The sequence below is a fragment of the Anoplolepis gracilipes genome, chromosome 1 (assembly GCF_047496725.1).
Source record: "Anoplolepis gracilipes chromosome 1, ASM4749672v1, whole genome shotgun sequence".
Taxonomy (NCBI): domain Eukaryota; kingdom Metazoa; phylum Arthropoda; class Insecta; order Hymenoptera; family Formicidae; genus Anoplolepis; species Anoplolepis gracilipes.
In genome coordinates, this window is record NC_132970.1 from 19,078,470 (window position 1) to 19,103,152 (window position 24,683).

Consider the following 24,683-nt stretch of genomic DNA (forward strand, 5'->3'; position numbering starts at 1 on the left):
TAATTACTTGACTATTATTTGATTGTTTATTTTATTATTATTTATTATTTAATTGTTCTGCGTTCTCACTCTGACTTGAACTTAAATCATCGACAATATAACATCAAACAAAATATATTTAAGTCTAAATATTATTAAGAAAGTTTGTGGCCTAGAAGAAAATAATTATGGTAAGTCACAACAACTTAAAAATATTAAAATTATAACTTAAAAATATTAAAATTACAAAAGCTGTATATGTAATTGCAATATCCATATTATGATTGTTAGATAAATAAACTAAAATTTTATAATTTTGCGTGGAAGATTATTCTAAAACAAATTAATTTTGTAAAATATTTATTTGAGGATGTATATATTTCCGAATTTATATAACAAATAAATAAACTATTTAGATAGTAAAAATAATAAACTAGATAGAAGAGATATTGATATTATGAAAATTATAAGAAATATTTTGATATTATAAAAATAGAATTGATTATAGGATTATGGGAATCTCTAAACAAAAATAATACTATTAGATAATTTATTATAAATGGAAAAATGCACACATGGATACATATAAAAAAATTTAACTAATAATATTAAAAATATAAATAAATATTATAAATTCTAAAACAATTTTTATGTTTGCATTATAACTATTAACTAATTAACTAAATATAAATTATGTGATAATATATGTATATTTAAAATCATATTAATAAAATATATTATATATAATATTATTAAACAGTTGTCATTGCTACAAATTTATTATTTTATTTATTAGATACACATATACACACATAGACAATAATTAAAAGTAATTCATATAATAATATATTAAGAATAATATTAACAAAATATTATGCTTAATAATATTAAAGTGTTATTATTGTTACATATATAAGTATATATATATATTTATATATATATATATATGTGTGTATATGTGCATATAAGAATATGTATATTATATATTTAAGGATAAATATTGTTTATAAATAATAATTTAATAGTATAAAAATAATATTATATATATATATATATATTTTACTGTAATTATGATTATTCACGATTAATTTCTTTTGAAACGTTTTTAATATTTTAAGAAAAGAAAAAATATATTCTTTATTTTTTGAATTTCAGAGGAACGTCTGTACAGTTTTTTGTCAGCATCCACCATCCATTCTTTCACAAGATTTTTATTCTCATAAAAATTAGCTTCAATAGTCGCCTAAATCAGATTATTTTGAATTAATGTAATAATTTTGTGCTATCTTAAAAGACTCACATAATTAAAGGACAAAATATTTGTGACATATATTACGGATATAAATATTAATAGGAAACTTAATATAAATCTAATTTTGAATAAAGTTTACCATTTCAAGGAGAGTTCCATATTTCTTGTACATACGTTCATTACTTTTTTTGTATGCTTCAATCTTAATGATATTTTCCATGAAGTTCCTGATCTATGTAGAATAACTTCATCAATATTTATCGTCAATAAATAATAATTTCATTTAACAAAATTTTTTTAATTTAACAAGAATGTGTAACGGAATAGTATTTCAGTAATTAAGCATAATAAAAAAATAATATGAAAAACCCCTCTTAATTTTTGACACAAAATTATTTCCTAATATTTTGCCAAAATTTCTCTTATTTAAAATCATATGTATGTCTGTACATCATAAATATATATATATATTTTTTTATTTTAAATATATTGAAAATAATAAATAATAGTACTTATGCATATTAAAGGATGACTTCAAAGATTTAAATAGCTTTGACATATATTATGATTTCACAGATTTGAATGATCTTAACGTATAGTGTTATGACCTTGAGTAATCAATAGGTTTTAGGCGGCACTTCTTGTTTATTAAAAAGTTATAAAGAAAGCATTTTTACAAATTACAATAATTTTCAGATTTTAAGATACAGTTTTAAATTGTAAAAAATGTTTATTAAGCTCGATAATCTAAGTTTTTCCAGGTATGAGACCATCATTTTCACTCCTTGTACATTTGAGAAGTAAATGTATAATGTGTGTTATACAAAAATATATGCAACATAACTCAACCTGTACGGAACTGTTATATTTATATACGTTAATAATTTTAATCTCGCTTCGCGTAAACATTTCAAAACCCATGTAGAATCGTACAGTAATAAATCTTGTTTTGCATTGGAAAGAGAGGTGACGTCGCAATAGAACTCGCTTTGCTAAAGATTTTGGAAATCCATGTAGAAAAGTGTAATAAAATTTAGTATGCTTTATTTAGTCATGTGTAGTAAATATATTATGTACTAAAAGCACATTTTATTTAATGTACATAGTGTCGAAAATTATATGAAATTCGTCAAAATAGCTTATTCTATAACTTTTTAATGAACAACGAGCGACGAATAAAACCTTTTGAACGTTATTCAGGGTCATGACTTTTACAGCATATGTCAAGGTTATTCAAATCTCTGCATATAATCTTAATATGCATAATTATCATTATTTCTTATTTTCAATATACTTATAATAAAATATTATATATATGTATATAAAATATATATATATATATAAATATATATAGATATACATATAGATATATAAATATATACAGATATATAGATAATAATTCTAATTGAAAGCAATAAATTTTAGAAGATAATACGTCAAAAATTAAAAGGGGTTTTTATACATATAAGCATATACTCCTCTCTGAGCAGCAGTTACATTCCTCTAAACAGAATAGTAAAAATTAGGTTCTTAATTTTTTTTCTCAAATTTAGACAAGTTAAAAGAAATGAAATTTAATGAACATTTTTTACTACTAAAAAAATACTTATATTTTTTTAATTCTCTTGTATTGTTATAAAAGAATAAACTTATGTTTTTTATTATTAAGCAATCCACTCTCAATTTTTTATTAGGACTTTTTAACAGAATGTCATCATTTAAAAATATACGTTAGAAAGCTTGATTTCTTTAGAAACTTTTTACTTGTTTTATTATTTTTGTAAAATCAATAATTCAATTAAAAATTTTTTATGTTAATAAATAAATACAATATTATGCACAATTTTATTATTTTATTTAATGACACGAGAAAATTTTAACAATATAATAAAAAATATTCTTTTTGCCAGTGGAAAATTATCATCAAACTTTATTTTTTTAATTTGTCCAAAATTTAAGAAAAATAAGTAAAAATCTAATTTTTACCTCCCCTTTTAAAAGAGTGTAACTCTCAAGAGAGCGATATAAAAATATATAGTTATATGAAAGATCATTATTATTTTTCAAGAAAGAATTATCTTTTAAAGATTTTATATCCGTTACAGACACTTTGCAAATCTTTAAATGCTAACTTATAAAAATATTTATAAAACGTCGAAGGCTGAGTTTTTTATAAAGAAAGTTGATTTTACAAAAGCCTGCAATATATATACATATATATATATATATAGATATATATATATATACATGTATACGTTAGATATAAATAAGCATAATAATAAAAAAAAAACCGGATGTATAAAACTTACCTTATTTAATTGTTTCTCAGAATAAACATGATTAATAATGACAATAAATATGGCAATTCCATTGACACCTCTATAAAACAAAACAACACATATAGTATTATACGTAATTAATTTTTGTAATTGTAAAAAGTATTCGTTCAAGAAAGAAATATTTCTGGTTATTACCTTGGTTTTAATTTATCAAAATTTTTCAATATATACAAAAACACATTATCGTGCTGTGTATGTTTTGCAATAATAAAAAAAAAACTCATCATATTTCTCTTGATATGTATTTTGTTATATATTTCATTATGTTTGAACGTTATTGATTCTAAATATTCTTCCATAATTTTATTTGAAGCGCAAGCTAAAAATTCTAAAAATCTATCATTATTATATTTTTTCGTTAAATGTTTCTTCGCATTGCGGAAATGCAGACTCGGTGCTAATATCAAACTTTTACAGTATAGCCACTCTTTCCACCACGGCAAATATCTACAACATTCAAAAATAAAAGTTTGATTAAATATATTTAGCGCTTTAATATTGCATCTCGACTCAATAATTGAATATGCAAATAATGGTAAAAAACTGTAACAAGGAAAATTACTTATTTGTATCCGGCGTGTATATAATATTTATCATTTTTAGATAAGCTTTTTTGAGGCAATTCAAGTCACGAAGAATACATAACCATTTAATGGCTTCTTGCCTTAAACATTTAGTAAGATCACTTTCCTCAGGATCTTCTTCGTATTTTATTTTCTCAAGTAGATTGGCCAATATATTTTTTATTTTCTCCTAAAAGTTATCCAAGTCAAATAATTATATCGGTTTACAGTAAACGTGTAACGTTTGACATTTAATTTCTCAACAACTAGATTGAAAGAGAAGCAGACTGATTGAACAGCCACTGCAAAGTCCTAACATTACATTCCTTGACCTCTTCATGTTAAAATAAGTTAAAAAATTTGAATGTCTAGCTTTGTACGGACACGATTCAAGTAAAACACCGTTTCGTTGGACATAAAATAAATCTCGTTTTATTCTCAACATTATCCAATTAATGTATTAATTTTAATCTCAAATTTATATGAGAGCATCATTTGTTAACGTAAAAAATTTGTGTTTATGTGTATAAAAACTTTTTAAGTTACTAAAAACGCTCGAACAAACAGAATAAATGTATCTCACTTACTGAATCAATATAATTTAATTCAGTAAGTTAATTTTTAAAATTCCGGTGGTTTTTCATAAACATTCTGAATACATGTGTGTGTGTGTGTGTGTGTGTGTGTGTGTGTGTGTGTGTGTGTGTGGGTGGGTGTGTGGGTGTGTGGGTGTGTGGGTGTGTGTGTGTGTGTGTGTGTGTGTGTGTGTGTGTGTGTGTGTGTGTGTGTGTGTGTGTGTGTGTGTGTGTGTGTGTGTGTGTGTGTGTGTGTGTGTGTGTGTGTGTGTGTGTGTGTGTGTGTGTGTGTGTGTGTGTGTGTGTGTGTGAAATTAACTAATATACATGTTTTTTTTTTCTTTCTATCAACTTTTTTTGAAGATCTTATAAATTATGATGAATAAATTTATTTATGTAATTTGTTCATCTAAAACTTATAAAAGACTTGCGCCTTCGTAAAAACACTTGTACGTATTATCTTTGCACTAGTTTTGTTGATTACAACAAAAAAAATTTGAGTTTTCTTTGGAGTACTTATGCATATTTATCCTAATTTAATATATGTGTATTTATTTTGGTATATCTCTTTTGGTTTATAAGATAAAAGAAAGTCACTTTTGGGATATTTTAACTTTAAAATGAGATATTTTATACATATTAAGAAACATAATAGTCTTAAGTCCGTACTAGCAACACATATATATATATATATATATATATATATATACTTCTTATTTTATTTATTCTCTCCACCATAAAAATTTTTTTACTTTTAAATATAGAATCAATGTTTTACAAAAAAGTTGTTTGTCTTCAAAGAGAACATGAGATAATGCAATTAGTTTGACCTTGGCTTGTACGCTTAAAGTCAAACTAATGTTACCATATTATATATACATATATATACACATATACCCTTTCGAGTCAAACAACTTTTGTCTTTAACATCTTTTTCTGTAATCCAAAATAAAAATAAATAAAAGAGAACTTATATATTATGATGCACAAGCAAATATACAAAGTAAACTTTAATTTATTAACAACATTTAATACTCTTACAAAATTACCGATTTTTTTTATATTAAGTACTATACATACGTTTCATTACTACACGTACATATTATTTTAAATTGAAATTTTAATAGAAAATTACTTAAAAATTTGAAAAAAATAATAATTCAGAAATCTAATGTATGTTTAAAAATTATGATATAAAACTGAAATAAAAACTTTTCTTAAATAATAGAGATTATACTTTATCTTAAATAAGAATACACAAAAGTATACTTGAATCTTTTTAGCTACATATAGGTATTTTCTTGGAAAATATGACATAAAATAATATAAAAACTTTTCCACCGATTAATTCTATTATTATATACCTTGATATTTTGGACTCCTTCATCTGGAAATGGAAAGATGCTCGACATGTGTTCAAAAGCTTTTATCATAGGATACCATGCTATATAATTTGTCTCTTGTCCAAGATAGCTCGTCAAGTTCCAGAATAGGAAAGAATTCAGTTGGCCATTTATCATAAAATAAAATGCATCGTCGATGATTTTAGCACGATTAAGAACATGTATTTTTGTATATTCTCTAGAGTTCAAATATTCTGCAATTTTTTGCCAGTTTTCAGAATCGTAATTAACGCGATAGTATCCTGTAGTAAATAATTTTTATATTATTAGATTTTCATTTAAATGATTTATTAAATTTATTAAAAAATATTTATAATTATCTGCATTTTAAATATTTGAGTAATTCCAAGTATTAAAAAAAGAAAGATAAATTATAATAATTAAGAAAAACATTATTTTAGAGTGATATTTGTGGTAATATTGCGTAAAATGAAACTATATAAGAAATTATAAATCCATTTATATTTATTTTAGCTTAAATAATAATATATGCAAAATTGAATTTATTTCACGTTAATCGATAGTAAAATGCAGAGAATACGTCATACAATATTTTATGAAATTTTATATGATGTTACTATTTATTTATTCATATATTGCGTAATGTTATTAAAAAAGAATATAGTTAACATTATATAATGGTTTGATACTTTAATTATGTAGAAATATAATAAATTTGTTAATCAATATTCACCAGTTTGTTGTAAATTGAATATTACCCAACCATTATCTGTTACAGAAACTTGATAAGTCGGCTGGGACGATGACAAAATTATTAATCTTTTGTCGTAAAGCGGAATTTTAAGCTTCCCAAAATTTTGATTATTCTGGGAAACATAAGTTACAGGTATCCAGAAAGCGTATTGTTTAAGTATTTCATAATTTTCTATTGTTACATTATATACATTTGCTTTATTCGAAAAATCTCGCGTTATTTTCAACACAGGATAATTTATAGATTTCATCCAATTATTTACTATTGTTGAAGAAAGCATTAGTTCTTTCTGAGAATATAATTTGCTTAAACTAGCCTGTATGGTGAGCCATAAATGTTGGAGAAGACTCATCGACTTAACCTCACTATATTGGTTAAAATTTGGCATTATTGACACAGTAAAATCGGTATTAATTGTAAATTACGTATCAAAAAATATCAAAGTGTTATTTAATTTATACACTTTATACATTTTACATAATTGCAATATTTAATGTTTTATATGTTGGATTATATGATATATTAGCAAATAATATATTAAAATGGTATATACAATATTTTTCATAATATACTCACAACTTTAAACATTCATAAACATTCCGGTGACACATTTCATCTGTAATTACATACTGCAACATGCGTAATATTAAGGGTGCTACAATTCAAATAATACAATATGATTTATATATAAGTTTGTTTAGAAGTTTTTTAACTACATTTTTCATACATTTTTTAATTTTAGTATACTAATATATACATATATATATGTATATATATATATATATATATATTTATATGTATTTATATATATATAGATATATATATATAAAATTATATTTAAAAATATTTATTAATTTTTTACCTTTCACGTAACGGTAAAATGAAGAAAAAGCATTATTTTCGGAAAAATTGGCTTCCTTTATAAGAGACTGATTGTGAGTCTCTAAACGAAGTGATTCATAATAAACTTGAACTATAAATAAATCCACCATTTCCGAATTTTTATAACGCTAAAAAAGAAAGATTTAATATAATCGAATGATTATTTAGTCGAATGAAATATTAACGATACACATTTAATGCTTTTATTGAACATAAATTTGAAAATTTTTTATCAACATTACAAAATATAGTAAAATTTTTCCATAAAGTAATGTATAGTTTGTGAAACAGTCATGTCATTTAAAACTATTTAAAATAATTGAAAATTATGGTATTATTTCTCTCTACATTGTAAATTTTATAACGATTTGAGAATATCGAGTACCAATATAAAATTTAGTCTTTCCAGATATGACAAAAATTTATAAATAGTTTCAGCAACTTTTATACTACATATTTAATGTTAAAAATAGTGTAAAAATTTTTATTTTCTTATAAAATTAAAGATTATATCTACTTATATAAATAAAATAATATTTCAATTAATATAAAAACATAAGAAACATATTAAAATATATAATATATATATCATATATAATTGATAAATTAAGAATATTACTAAAAAGAAATAAAAAAATTACCAAGATAGAATTGATAGCATCAATTCCATACAATGTAGTAAGGCCATCGATTAACCATAACTCAGATGACCAAGATGGATTTATTACATCAGCAAACCATTGATATGTCATTTTGCGTCCTATCAACCGCGCTACTTCTATTTTATGCGCAACAGAATCTAGATTTTCATTGTAAATAACATTTGATTCTCTAAAAAAAAAAAAAATTAAATGCTAGAGTTTAAAAGTTACATAAATTTGAGCAAATAATAAAAATTTTAATATATAATCTGATATAAAATTAAAAATATCTTCTAAACGGATATAATAACCAATGTGATATAATTGTATATTGATTTGTATATTGTTTTGTACCGATTATATAAAAATTGTGACATAGATTATTGTCATATACGTGATATACATGTATATATGATTGAAATCAACCTATAATTAGTTATAAAAATATATGTATAATAATGTACATGGATAAAAATTATACAATAAAACAATTATATTTTAACGTATGTATTTTTAATTTTTAATTTTATATTTTTAATTTAATTATTTCTAATTTTGTTTTATATATAAATTGTATTTGAATAAATTGATATTTTTTCTAATTTTTGAATTACCTATTTAAAAGAAGGCCCCAGTTCTCATTGTCATATAGCAAATTATGGATTGCAACAAATTGCACTTTTGGTATTTTCAATTCTTTCCATTCAAATTCATATAACATCATTGTTTGGGTTGCTATCATTTCAGTAAATTCCATATGATCTAATTTGGGTCTACGCCACATAATGATTCTAGATTTTTTCGTCTCAAATTTAATAAGTTCTGCTGACGAGATTACAACCGTCACGATATAAGTGGACATTGGAGGAGTAGTATTAAAGCATGTCCACTTCATATATGTTTCGGTTTCAAGCATTTCATGCTTGCATGTTTCCTGTTTTTGTACCGGCATATTTGAAAAAACTTGGTATTTACGATGATGCTTTATGAAAATGTTGAAAGTGGCCTTGCTTGTCGGCTTGTCCCAGCATGGAAACAATCGTCGGGCTCCAATCGCCTGAAAATGTATTCCGTCCGACCTACGACATTTTAATAATATTGATTTAAATAACGATGATTTTTATTAATTAATAATATTAATAGCATTATATATACAGAGTGTCTGTCCGTAAATGTCCAAACAAATGTCACAATTGATTGAAGTTAGAAGAAAAAATAAGAAAAATTTACATGACTTGGAATCCGTTACATATAGTGTATATAAATAAATTTTTGTTTTACGAAGTAAACTTTTATACTTTAATTATACTATTAATTATACAGCTAAAGCATAAAATATTAAGTTTTTGATTATCTAGTTTCAATATTTATATGCATAAAACGAATCAATTGGTATACAAAGACGTACAATTGTCTTAAATAAAATATAAATTTGTAGTTAGATTTTTTTTTACACAACTGCGTTTCTTTACACCAATTGATTCATTTCATTATTGTGCACATAAAAGTATTAAGGTAAAATTATCGATTATTGAATGTTTTAAAGTATTTTGTATTTTATGTAAAAGAACTATAACTTTTGAACCTTACAACTCGAAAAGTACTTAATAAAAAATACTCTTATAGTATTTTAAAAAGCTCTTATGATGATCTATAAGAATATAGAATAGGAGTTTTCTTTAAGAAAGGTGATTTTTTTAAATTAAAAGTGATTTTTATGTGATCTTGAAATGGCTTCCAGGGTGAATGACATTCCCCTTAAAATTGCAAAACTTTTATATGAGACATTTTTTTCTAAAATGATTTGTTTTTGAGATATAAGTTTGTAACATTTTAAATGGCTCACACTGTATAGTTTATTACTCTAGACATAGCGTTTCGTACAAACAAACACACACATAATAATATGTGCAAGATATAATTACCAGATATACTTTTAATAATTCTTCGACCAATTTGAAGATAATTATTTTTTCAGCGAAAATATCGAAACAGGTCATCATTTTTTTAAAACTTCTTATTTTTACCATTATATCTGTTTATTTAATTGTAAACTTAAAATTAAAATTTTTTAAAAGTTAATTGTAAGATTAACGGAAAAATGTAATTACATATGTTAATCTTAAATTTAATTTGCGAAAAACCTTTTTCGTTCAATCCCATAATTTGAAAATTAGTAAATTGATGTCTTAATATTTTTGTTAAGACGAAATTATCTTCAAATTGATTAAAGAATCATCGCTTTCACATAAAATTTGATTACGCGATATATAACATTCTGTTATATAAATATTTATATATATAGAGCACAGGCGCGTAAAAAAGTACAGAAATATTTATATTTTTTATTTCATGCACATATGTAATAAAACAACATAAAGTATAAATTATTGCATACTCATCTAAACTATTCAATTTCCCATGATAATACATTTTTTTAATTTATATATATCATGTATTTAATAATAAATAGAATTGATTAACAATTCAAAAATAGTAAAAAACATTAAGTGATATAAAGTAAAATAAAGATAGTGATATAAAGTATTATAAAATTAAATATTATAAAAAGAGATAATAAAAGATACGAGAACAACAATGACAAAAATTTATATATTTATTGTACTCTTAATATTACTTACATTTCGAATGATTCTCCCCTTTCGACTATAGTCTTCAAAGAAGTAGTAATGTTTTCTGTGGTATTAATTGCAGTAATAAATTTTGCATTTAATCTGTAACGTCCACTTGATAAAGTTTCATTGAAATGTAAAATGCAATTTTGCTTTTCACATTCAGTATTTTGCGGAAATAAACACTTAACATTCGTATCTACAGTCTTATTTTGTAATTCTGCACTATACATATTAGATAAATCATTTGTCAACACTCCAAAGAAAAAATTTGTTAATGACGATGAATTTAAACCTATTTTTGTAATTGAACGAGAAATATCGATAATGGCACTTAATTCGCCATAGAAAACAAAGTTGCCTTTTGTTTGATACTCTTCTATTAATGTTTCAAACTCTTTATATTTATATATTTCATGTTCCTTGTCTTCTTTGAAATATGGTATTAACTTGACGTCGTAATGCACTGGCATTATATTATTAAAGTAATCATTAAATGTAGTCGATGAGTTTCCCGTATTTTCATTAATTGAAAATGTTATTATGGTGCTAAATATAAGACCGCTATAAAATAACAGTCTTAGAAATGCCATGTCAATTTTTAGGAATCTGTAACAACTGTTCCTGTTGAAAGAAAGATAAATATAAAATAAAATTTAAATAATAAATTTTACAGCAAATAAATTTATAAAGTATTTTCTAAAATTAGTTTTCTTGCGTAATTTCATACGTGATGAATAACAGACCGATCTACATATATGAATATGTTATTTTTAAAATTTATTGTTTCGTAGATGATCATATTTTCATCAAACTAGCAATAAAAATAATCAACGGAATAGTCGAAGGAAATTTAAATTTTTTTCGACTTTGTTGTCTCTTCAGGCATGTATACACACATACATATATGGGCGCACGCGCGTGTGTGTATGTATATGTGTGTGTGCGCGCAACTAGGTCAAAGCAAGTTGTATGTTTTTATATGTCTTATATATTATATACATTTTTTTTATTAACAAAATAAACGTTTTTTGTTTGTTCGTTATTCGTTTAAATAAACATATCGAATCAGTAATCGATTTTAAAGTAACCTCGCAAATTATTATTAATATTACGAAAAGATATAAAACAAACATGTGTACGGTATTATATTAACATTATAGTTATCCAGTTTTTTATTATCCATTTACAAATGTATGGATTAAATATTTAAAAAATGTTTTAAATGTTTCCTGTTTTTAATCTTTAAATTTCGAATTCAAAGACATTTTTTAACAATACTATATTAAATAAAATTGGTGTTTTTGTCAAATATACAATGTAAAAATATCAAATATGTATATAAAATTTAAATATATATATATATATATATATATATATATATATATAAGTTTTTTGAAAAAAGAAAGAAAAAGAAATAAATGAAATTGATAAAATGTTCAACAATTCAACAATTTTGAAAATAATTTTTAACGAAATATAATCTTATTTTATGTGTTTAAATTTTAGTACTATTTAGATTGTGTTTTATATATCTTTTACGTACTTTAAAGAGAAAGTTATATAATCTGTATCTAGAGACTTACTTTGTATAGTAAAAATGCTATGTTACTTCTAACAAAAATCCTTTTCTTCTCAGAACTAGTTAAAGTTGATACTTTATCACCGCGAACGGTTAATCTGTACTATCGTAATCTTAACGTTTCAAGAGGTAATCGAAAACTGGCAATGTCGATGTAAGAAACATCATAATAAACACATATATAAATACAAATATATTTACAACTTATATAAGGTCATCAAATCCTACAAAATTTAAATTTAGAATTATATTTATGATATTTTATTTAATATTTATGATATTTTAAGATTCATTGAATTTTTGATATTTATTTATTTAATATATTTTGTTAATTTCATGTAGGATTTCATAAGCAATATAGAAAAATAAGTATTTATGTTTTCCTATATCTATAAATAAAAATTTTTAACCTTTACATGTTGAGAATTAAAGCATTTCCATATCAACGTACTTTCATATATTTATTTTTTATGTAATACGTAAATAATGTATTATAATTATTCTAATTAATATAATATGTTAACGTCATTTTAATCATATTAAAATGGTTTATATTTATCTCTATCATCTATATTAATCATAAAATTTAAGTACCTATTCATTAATCATACAAACATTTTTTTAACAACGAGAGAAAATAAACATTTATCGTTTCTTTTTCGAAAAAGATACAAAATATTTTATTTTTAATGATTCATTTTGTATATAAAAATATTATGTTATTTTTAATACAATTCCTTTTCTTGCAAGAATTAGTTGCAGTTGACACTGCGGTTACTACACACTGCAAACCGTTAACCCATTAGCTGCCACGATCCCCATTTGGGGATTTTGGAATTTTACGTACACCACTCGGCGCCAAAAATATATTTAGTAAGCCTGACAGATTAGTAAAATTTCAAAAAAAAAATTTGGCAGTTAATGGGTTAATATCGTTATAACTATTGTTATCTACACTATTAAAATCTTACCGTTCCAATTCCAGATAATCGGAAATGAACAATGTCAATAACATTTGTCAGGTATTATAATAAATACATAAATACATAAAATCTTACACAATTGTAGTTTAAAGTAATATTTATGTGCATATTTTAGAAATTATTGATTGTGAGATATTTGTGTATTTTATTTTGTGAATTTCGTACACGTTTAATAAATAATATGAAATAAATCAATTTTTGTATTTTCCTATTTCGGTAATTATTAATTTTTAATCTTTATACGTTGAAAAATTTCCATATCAAAGTACTTTTACATATTTATTTTTTATGTAGTCCGTAAATAATACTTTATTATTATACAATATATTAAAGTCATTTCAATCATGTTAAAACCTCCTGTCGTTGTACGATAACAGAGCTGCCAAAGAGAACATTAGCGCACTATAACGTATATACACCACGTTATTTTTAATTTATTGTCAAAATATTTCAAGTACTATTACATATATGTTTATACGTGAATTACTGTGCTTTGCATGTTTTGCAATAATAAAAAGAAAACTCATCATATTTCTCTTGATTTGTATTTCGTTGTATGTTTGAACATTATTGGTTCTATATATACTTCTATAATTTTATTTGAAGCACAAGCTAAAAATTCTAAAAATCTATCATTATTATATTTTTTCCTTAAATGTTCCTTCACATTGCGCCAATCCTTACTCTCTGTCAATATCAAACCTTTACAGTATATCCACTCTTTCCACCACGATAAAAGTCTACAACATCCAAAAATAAAAGTTTGATCTAAACATATTTAGCGCTATAATATTGCATCTTGATTGAGTAATTGAATATGCAAATAAGAGTAAAAAATTGTAACAAGAAAAATTACTTATTTCTATCCGACGTGTATACAATATGCTATATTTTTTTATAAGCTTTTATGAGACAATTCGAGTCACTGAGAATACATAACCATTTAATGGCTTCTTGCCTTAAACATTTAGTAAGATCACTTTCCTCAGGATCTTCTTCGTATTTTATTTTCTCAAATAGATTGGCCAATATATTATTTATTTTCTCCTAAAAGTTATCCAAATCAAATAATTGTATGGAATTGAAGTAAGCATTTAGCGTTAGACATTCAATTTCTAAACAAGTGGATTGAAAAAGAAGGAGACTGATCGCATAGTCACTGCAAAGTCCTAACATTACATCCCTTGATCTCTTCATGAAAATAAATTAAAATATTTGAATGTCTAGCTTTGTACGAACACGATTCAAGTAAAACACCGTTTCGTTGGACATAAAATGAATCTTGTTTTATTCTCAACATTATCCAATTAATGTATTAATTTTAATCTCAAATTTATATGAGAGCATCATTTGTTAACGTACAAAATTTGTGTTTATATGTATAAAAATATTTTAAGTTACTAAAAACGCTCCAACAAACAGAAGAAATGTATTTCATTTACAGAATCAATATGATTTAATAATTATTGCGCAAATCGCAAAATGGTAGAGGACTTTTATGTTTAGTTTGACTTGCTCTATCTGCCCTTGAGCTATGGGGCGGTCGCGACCGGACACCCTGTATACACATTATATATATATCAGGATGTCCCACCTGGAAATGACCACCCCCTTTTACCTTTTAAATAAAAGAAATAGACCATAACAAATATATATGAAATTAAATGGCTTGAACTAAACTTTATTGTGAGTATAGTGATTGATTACAAAATTTATCTGTATTGAAAAACAGAGAGGTATGCATAATTTTTTTATGATAATGTAGATATTTTGATATAACAAAAGTTGTAGAACTGTTTGACAAATACAACAATGTATAATTTAATGTAAATATTTTACATATTATACGAGGTTTTTCGGCTTGAAATATCGCGGGCGACGTCTACCGTTTCATTTTCGGCCCTGCGATACGGCCAACTTCTAACTTGTGCATTGGAAGTTGACGTAAAAAAATGATAACATGACATGATCTATATATATATATGGAAGTGGCCACCCCCTTTTATCTTTTAAATTAAAAGAGGTAGACCATGTCATGTTGTCATTTTTTTACGTCAACTTCTAATATATATATATATGTAGGATTAAAAACGCATTATTTAACATACTGCATTCCTCAAAGCACTGTTATTAGAAGATAAGTTTTATGTGCGCGCGTGCGACGTTGCAGGCGATAGCGGCTAGATCATACGACACGAGTATCTAGCATTGTTTATAACAGATTAAAATATTGAGAAAGCACGATGAATCAGTGCAGTCTCTCAGGGCAGTCTGTATCCAGCCGTCATTCTGTGCGTACACCATTATATTATACTCTATATCCTCAATAAATCCTTTTCTTAGTTAATAACATCTTTCTGTCCCCCATATCCCACATATATATATATATATATATATATATATATATATATATATATATATATATATAATATACTTATTTATTTATTTATTTATATTTATATTTAATATAAATAAATTTAATTATAATAATAGACTTTATTATTTAGTTTGGAATTGATTTCTTGATCAATAAAAATTTGATTTCTCAAATAACATATATGGTGTATGCAAGCACTAAGAATTGAGAATTGTGCAAATTGTACATACAAGCAAATAAATAAATAATAAAATATTCTCCAGTTATTTTGAAATAAATTTTAATTAAGAAATCTCATTTATTTGTATAAATGTGTTGTGGTTATTTTGAAATAAAATTTTAATTGAAAAATCTCATTTATTTTTATAAAGAACGTATGTTCATTTAATTTGTGAGAAATTGTTTTATAGAAAACTTTGGTTCTTAGGCCTTTATACTATTATATAATATATATATATAACTATAATGCAATTAATAATGCAAATATATTAAATAAAAATTTGTTAATTCTTATTGATATTAAATAAATCTCTTTTACGCAATCACGTATGCTTAAAACGGAAATATTGATGATGACAAACACTTTAGATAAAATAAACACGTTGCTAGAGTCCAAGTATCGTTTGAGCGGGAAAGGCTTGTACGTGCAAGAGAGCGATCAACATGTAACATAAGCGTGTAACATATTTTTTGCGATGACTAAAAATTCACTTTTATATAGAGTTTATGTTAATAGTCTTTACGCAAGTAATATAAACGATGCAATAATACATATATGAAAAATCTTAACTTTCATTGCATTAATAACGTTTATTTTAAAGTAACTATAAAATTTCTTTTTCTATATTCTGATAAATACATACAGTGATAAAAAATAATTTAAAACTTTGAAGGTTAATGAATGTTAATGTATTTCAAAAAACATATATGTATTTGTAAATATTAATTTATTAATTCGTTTGTAATAAATTATAAAAATGTAATAAATAGGTATAATCAAATAGTAACTTTAGAAAAATGTATATTTCATGTATTTTATTTCATTATATATTAGAAATATTAGCTAATTAATATATTAAACAAGATTTAATATTATATATAAAAATATTATTCTATTTTATTATTATTGAGTTTTATTCAGAATTTTGAAAAACAAAACTTCTTATTACAACTTTCATAGATCTATAGTAGCAAACAGTAATAGATATTATTTTATAGAATAAGTGTAAATTGAATTTTTAAAAGAATTTTTAAAAATTTGCATGGTATTAATTTTAATTATAAATTTAACTGGAGTAATTTGTTATATTTTATAGACAGATTAGAGTTTGAAACTATATGAAACTGTATAAATAAGTAGACGGTCGGATAACAAAACTACTGGCGTTAATTATCTGCACTCGCGATATATTTTTCTTTTTTTTTCTCTTGAAGTCATGAGTATATATTATTAGATGACATAACAATGCATCTTTTCAATTTAAAGATGTACTATTCGGCTAGTTTAATTTTTTACATCATATGCGCACTTCTTTTCGGCATAAATCATTCTGGCCATAAATATTTGTTGAAGAATTTTACATTATAATTCACATCTTCTACTTGCAAAATCTGATATACATATCGAATTTGAAATAATTTTCAACTAGTTGAATATCTGACGTTAAATGTGACGTTTGAATTTTTACTCCTAACCGGTATCATGTTAATTTCAAGACTTGATAAGAACCTAAACCTGAAATCGAAACGTCGTCTGTATATCAAATATCGAATAAAATCAAATAAGCATATTTGCCAGTTTGGGTCGATTATACTTTCTTCCTTATTAATTTTCATCACTAGCGATTTAAATTATTATCAATATTAATTTTGTAATTCTTTACATTTTTTCTTTAGAAGCTGTCCCACAATTTTCAAATTAATGACAAATTTTTTTAATTGATCAAAAGTCAATATTTGTTTAATCAATATATTCTGAATTAATATACATTTTTCAAATCATAAACATTTAAAAATAAAACTTTCTTAATGTTAGAGATGTTTTATTAGATATGGATAAATAAATTACATAACTTTCTATCTTTGAAAAAAGATTATAATTTAAAATTAAATTAACCAGACATTAATAAGACATATTTTACATTAGTTACATTTTTTACATTAAAAAAGTACAACTATACTCATCTTCTTCATAATTCCCAAAAAAGATTAATTTTTAATTCATCAATCGCATATCATTAAAATTATGAGTATAAAAATTTAATGTTTTTATTTTGTGATTATAAATGTAGATTATAAAGAGTAAAAAAGATCTTTTAATATTTAGGAACCAAATCAAAAACAAATGTATTCGAGAGGAATATTTAACAGTGAAAACCCGCCAGAAATGAAAAGATTGTTCGTTCTGGGTAATAAACATTTAGCAGAGGAGATGGCAAACTGGCAAGAAATGAAAATGTAAAGTTTACATGTAAACAGAATTTTTAGTTGTTAAGAAATAATATTTTATAATAATAAACATAATATATTAAAAATTTAATGTTTAAAGCAAAAATTAAATTAGCAAATTAAGTTAAGCAAATCAAATATAGAAATGACACACTCAAAAAAATGATCTTGCAACTTCAACAAAAATTTTCTAGGTGTAAAAAATTAACTGAACCAGATAAATTATTAGCAAAAACTGTAATATTGCATATATTTTGCACTTAATCAATTTAAATGACAGAGACAGAATTTATATCTGTACTATTAGTGTAATTTAGACAAAAAATTTTTCTGTGATGCCTGTCTTTAAAGCTTATTGTCAAGGATAATTATATTTGTGATTAATATTTGGCAATGGGATCTAAATTTTTTAGATGTATTGATAGAATATTGCTGTCATAAATTCTATACGTGACAAACAATATTTTAACAGATACAAAAGGTAGCGATAAATTTTAATTGAGACATCAAGAAATCTATCTACATTAGAAAAATATTTTTTTGAGTGAATATATAAACATAAATTGCGCTTAAGATGCATATATAGCGAATATTAGTTTCACATTTATATGCTTCTTCCATTGCTACATACTCGGAAAAAATTGCTAAATTGGCCGATCACATATATCAAATAGGAATAGACGTTAGCAAGTTTTCCGAGGATGATTTCAACGTTATCAATCATGGTGATTGCTGGGTGAATAACATGATGTCAAATATGACGATGATGGCAAACCTATTGAACATATTTTTGTAAGTATCACATGTCATAAAAATCGCATATATACTCTAAATATAAAAACTTAATGGTTATTTGTTATAATTCTTTATATGCAGTTAAGATTTCTAAATCTAAATTTTAACTTTTTATTATAATTACATTAAAGAGTACTATAATATTTAAATAAAATAAATTATGTAAAACGAATAATTCCCTAAGAAGTACGATCAATATGTGTTAACGGACATCTCAATTATATAGCAATTTTTTCGATTAAAATAAAGAGTTGATGACAATATACTTCAGAATATAGCATATTATGAATAACGAAATAATTCAGCTTTATTGAATTCAGAAACATCTGTTATCTGCACAAAGTGTTCTCTATGACTTCCTAAATAGGAATCGCACTTCTTTTTCCGTGCACGGATTTTGTTTCCAATCCAATTGCTGAACCTTGTAGTGATCCATTAATTGAGAGAGTTTGTTTGATATTGCAGGTGAACTTTCAACTATGTATTTACATATCGCCGGCGGTCGATCTCTTCTATTTCCTCAGTACCAGTCCTTCCCCGGATGTCTTGGAAAATAACAAAGATATTTTGTTTAACGAACACATTGGTACTCTGTCGGCGACTATGAAACAACTGGATTGTAAAAAACAGCCCATTACGGTAGAAGAGTTGAAAGCTGCCCTGAAGCGAAGAGGTTCCTATGGATTGATATCATCATTTACGGTATTATCACTAATGCTGGTCGATAAGGAAGAAGTAAAAAATATAGAAGAGACTATGAACAAAGATAATTACACAAATCTGAGTAAAAATGAAGATTATAAAAAAATTATGATGAATTGAGTGACTATGTACGAATGGGGTTTGTTGGATCTCTGACGTAATAAGTACTTAATCTGTCATAATAAAGAACACAAAAAAGGATTCTTATTACGAATGATAGAATAAAAAAGCATTGTACTCTTCGCGAAAATATTGAAATTAATTGCGGAGAACTTAAAATGTTAATTCTAAATTATTTTTGTATTTTAATTCTCTAATTTAATTGAATTTTAGTTTTAAATTAAATTAAATTAGTCTAAAATTAAATTTAAAATAAAATTTTAAAATTAGGAATTTCGGAATTAAGAAAACTAAATTTAAATTTTTGATAAAATTCTAGAGCAGATTAATTTAAAAATAACTATTCTATTAATTTATTAACATATTTATTTTATTAAATTACTTTTATATTTGATAAAAGTTATTGCAAACATTATTGTACGTTGTAAAAACTAATATAAATAAAATTACTAATAAGAAAACTAAAACAATTTAATTATTTCACTTAACTGGTATCATTCTTGTAAGGAATGTGTCAAAACTTCTTTCTTATTTTAATAAAAGACTTCTTTATAAATATAAGCTAATTGCAGATATTATTATTACAGATATATAGGTGTAGGACAATATTAAATTTATAATAAAACATAAAAATATAAAATTTAGAAAATTAAAATATTGTATATGTATCTATATAATTATATAGGAATAATATAAAATATGTATATGCGTATATGTATACATATATATGTACATACATACGTACATGATCGACTAATATTTCTTTTCTTTCTTCGTTCGAACTAAACAATTTTTTCTGTTAAATTGTTAAAACAATTGTTAAAAAGAATATTACATTTTATATATAATACATTCTCTTTTTTATTTTTATTGCAAAGTAAAAAAATAATTTGTTTAAAAATAAAATAATTATAATAAAAATTTTACTTTCTCGATGATATCAATTTTCATAATTATAATACATATGTAAAAATTGAGATGTTTTGTTTGATAAATTAATATAAATAACACTTATTATGCATATAATTATATATTAATAAAATTGATCTAAATCATATAATATTGAATAATGCAATAGCTTAAAATGAAATAGCTTATGGAAAAATAAAAATTGAAACTCTGTGAAAACGCTGTGAATATGATTTATTGTTATTACAACTATACGCGCGTACCCATGCAGCACGCAACACGATACAATTATTGCATAAACGTACAGGGAGTATAATAGAGCATAAACAAATAATAATATTAATAATTATTATTACAATGACTGAATGTTAAATTAATGTTACGCTGTTAGCCGGGTTTAGACGCGTACGAAAGAAAATTTTAGACGAAGAAGAAGGCGTAAATAGACGACGAAGAGAAGAAAGAACGGTAAAGGACACGGTCGGTTCTCTTAAGCGAGCCCTTAATCTCGTCGGCGGCGACTATTCATCTCTATCTGTTTCAAAACATTATTTCGAATCTTTTTCTCAACAATGCTCGTTTTATTTTACATCTATCCTCAACGCGAGATTATATACCTCACACTTGCCGCCGTTAAGGACCAAGCATATCCAAGTACTCTTAAGGCCAACATTAATCTACTTTTTGACCATCGCATATACAGTACGAATTTTGACTAGCACGTTGCATAACTACGAGTTCTCCCTCTCTCAGCCGCAAAGAAATTCGTAGAGAGCGGAAGAAGTTTCAACCGACCTTCATCTGGAAGACAAAAATAGAAGAAGAAAGATCGTAAAAGTAGACGAAAAAAATCAGCGATATGTCGAGAGGAAAACCTGCTGCTGGGAGCATCGGTAATCCTCTCGCATCGCCGTATTGTCGTAATTACAATGTAATTGATTCGACCGTAATAATTGACTGCATCGTTGTGTCCGTCAAAGTGGGAGTTCTCTTCGAGAAATGGCACTCGACGGTACACAAGCCCGAAATGGCAAGAAAATCTATGGGTTCACCGAAAGAATACGCGCGATACTGCATTGTCACATGCATACTCCTCCCCGAGCATCTCTCATTCCAACCTGCGTTACCTTTAAACTAATCCTAAATGTCACATTGCTTTTTCCAAGGACTGTGCCCACAGTTCTCTTCAAGGTGTCTCCTCAAGCCCTTCTTTTCAACCGACTTTAGCTCGCACGGTGGCATATTTGCAATTATTTATAACATTGTTCTTTCATTATACATCGAAGGAGCATGACACGAGGGTTTTTTATATGCGTGTATGTGTGAATGTATGTGTATAATATGCTCTGTAAACGACGTAACATTCTCTGTCAAATATTACTCGACAGTCTAGTATAACGTATGAATAATATAAGGAGGAACTACAGAGATATTTGGAAATCGCAGAAAATTCTGAAAATTTTAAAAATGATAATTTTTTTTATTCTAAAAATTTTTGACAAGAAATTTCAGTCCAATTTCATCTACTTAATATAAAAATATATAAATTATTAAACTTTTGTATTTATTTAATTAAATGGCAACGTTGCATATAGTTAGTTACTTCGCCGTGTCTTATTTTCATATATTGTAATGAGAAAGCTTCTTTATAAGAAGTACACCATAATTTCAAACTAAAAATTTTCAAGTTTTAAAAGTAAAAAACATTTAAAACTGTTACCCACGCGATTAAAATACTTCTAATCTAAATTATTGTATATATACTAATCGATCGACATAGCTATTAATATTTAAAACTAAAAATTTTAATGTGCAACGTTAATAATATTTAAAAATCTTTTTATGGATAATATAATAAAAAATTATTGAACTATTGCACTTTTATTCATTTTTCTATGTTTATATTACATATTAAATTATTCTTATGTCGTTACATGAATTAAAATTTTTATTTTTAGGTGATTATAAATAACATTATAAACAAATTTGATATAAGATAATATTCATAATTTTGATATTTAACAAGACAAATTTTAACTTTAATTTAGAAATTAATTATTAATTTTATATTTTAAAAGTGCTTTTGTAATGTTAAATTTATGAATATTGAAAGGTATTAGATGTATTAGATCTTTAAACACAAATGATCCGTATAGTTTCTCCTTAAGATGTTCGCGCATTATTTAACAGTACAACATTTAAATTGTAATTATAGGTGCTTTTTTAAAAATTGCTATAAAAAATCAAGAAACACTTAAAAGTTCATTCTCAATTTTAAAAACTTATTTATTAATTATAGAATAAATTAATTCTGTCGTGACGTATTTCTTTGTACATAAACAAGAAGAGAATTAGAAAGTTTTTTAAAGATTAAATCATACAGATAATATTGTTTGGGATCGCCTGTACAGTAATGCGCGAGCATTTTATTATCTCTCGTGTGATAGTGTTATGTGTATGTAATATGCGCATAAGTGTAGGTGCACAGTGCATAAATAGTTTCTGAAACCGAAAACGCATTCAATATCGCTCGAGATACGCTCGTTTCGAATGCTCGATGCCCTTCGTAGATCGCGCGAAGGGCACGGTTGATTCTATTCAACTATGACTACGAGCTATGGATAAATTTGTATGTTGATGGCTAATCGATCGTATTTTAGGCGGGAGAAGATGGCGAAATCACGAACTCAGCAATTTCGCAAAAAAAATCTTTTAAAAAAATATTGAGAGAGGTATATATGTGAATAAATATATTTTGCAAAAATATAATCTGAAATTTGCAATAATTTGACAATTATTAAATGGTAAATAATATAAGCTAAATATTATTTTAATTATAATATTTCTTATATATTTTGAAAGTAATATATAATCATAATTTTTTAATTATTTTTAAAAATCGAACATATACCACAAATATCAACGCTGTCATTTGACCACCTTAGTCTCTTTAGACCACCGATTATATAGGACTCTACTATTAGCTACGTTAAATCGCAACAATATAATGATAATTTATAACAATAACTTTCTTATCCTGAGTGCATATTGACGCGAGGATGGAATCGATTCACGTAAAACCTCTCGTCTTTTCGGTTTTTTTTTTTCCAAAGAGAGGGGTCCTCGACTTTTTCCCGGCGTTTTATCGGAAATTATATCCGTCCTTATTGTTTGTAACATGGATGTTCTACTGATTTAATGCTACGAAATGCACGAAGATTTATTACGAGTAGTCAGTTAACGATAATAATCAATTCGTGCAGCGCCATTTCCGGCAGATCTTTTTAAAAGATTCGCGCGTATCCTTTACGTGTCAGAGGCATAACGATTTTATGAATCGATTATATCGATTATTCATTCTCGACTTTTTAGTCGTTTAGCCCTCAACTCGATTTTGCATTTTTGCGCTAGAGATATGTAGTCGATGTGAAATCTTCAAGGTAGAATTGTAGTAAATTCATAGTAATGTTTGTGCACGTGGATCTTGGCGATTGTGGCGAGCGAGTTAGATTCTTAGACGATATTGGCTTTGGCGATGGAACTTCCCATCATGACTTTATTCACGAAATTTACAATAGCCGTGGCCGGTTGCTCTGGTTCCAGTTCGGCAAATACGTGGCACTGATTGTCCGATTTGTGAGCAGGCTTTCTCGCCACAAAGCCAAAGCAGCGACTAGGGAAAAATAGTAAGCAAATAAATTAAATTGAAGACAAAAATTGAATTGTAACGAATTTTCTATCAAGTATTTAAAAATAATTTTATCATGATTAAGAAAGATCTGAAT

General features: G+C 25.0%; 2 protein-coding genes and 1 pseudogene across 17 annotated transcripts in view; 1 reads left to right on the forward strand and 2 right to left on the reverse strand.

Moving 5' to 3' along the window:
- Positions 1–962: 962 nt before the first annotated feature.
- Positions 963–12,699, reverse strand: LOC140669063 (aminopeptidase N-like). The gene is made up of 13 exons (XM_072898540.1): positions 12,569–12,699; positions 10,992–11,606; positions 8,964–9,428; positions 8,350–8,539; positions 7,689–7,836; positions 7,403–7,481; positions 6,806–7,191; positions 6,073–6,353; positions 4,133–4,323; positions 3,706–4,017; positions 3,541–3,610; positions 1,371–1,463; positions 963–1,222 (listed from the first exon to the last, which is right to left on the reverse strand). Exons 2-13 carry the CDS (start codon positions 11,573–11,575, stop codon positions 1,085–1,087), a joined length of 2,937 nt encoding a protein of 978 aa, XP_072754641.1. The 5' UTR covers positions 11,576–11,606; positions 12,569–12,699; the 3' UTR covers positions 963–1,084.
- A 3,797-nt stretch (positions 12,700–16,496) lies between these two features.
- On the forward strand, positions 16,497–20,025 carry LOC140663764 (uncharacterized; annotated as a pseudogene).
- A 1,090-nt stretch (positions 20,026–21,115) lies between these two features.
- By (focal adhesion protein tensin) overlaps positions 21,116–24,683 on the reverse strand; it is a 173,276-nt gene continuing 169,708 nt past the window's right edge. For all 16 annotated transcript variants that reach the window (XM_072889717.1, XM_072889830.1, XM_072889728.1 and 13 more), the window contains one exon: positions 21,116–24,571. In XM_072889717.1, coding sequence (XP_072745818.1) covers positions 24,412–24,571 — 160 coding nt within the window. In that variant the 3' untranslated portion in view covers positions 21,116–24,411. The remainder of the gene's footprint in view (positions 24,572–24,683) is intronic.

Coding starts and splice junctions, on each gene's coding strand:
- LOC140669063 (XM_072898540.1), bottom strand. CDS start 11,575: ATGGCATTTCTAAGACTGTTATTTTATAGCGGTCTTATATTTAGCACC. Junction 7,192..7,402: donor GTTTATGAATGTTTAAAGTT/GTGAGTATATTA, acceptor TAACCAATATAG/TGAGGTTAAGTCGATGAGTC. Junction 3,611..3,705: donor TTTGATAAATTAAAACCAAG/GTAATAACCAGA, acceptor TTTGTTTTATAG/AGGTGTCAATGGAATTGCCA.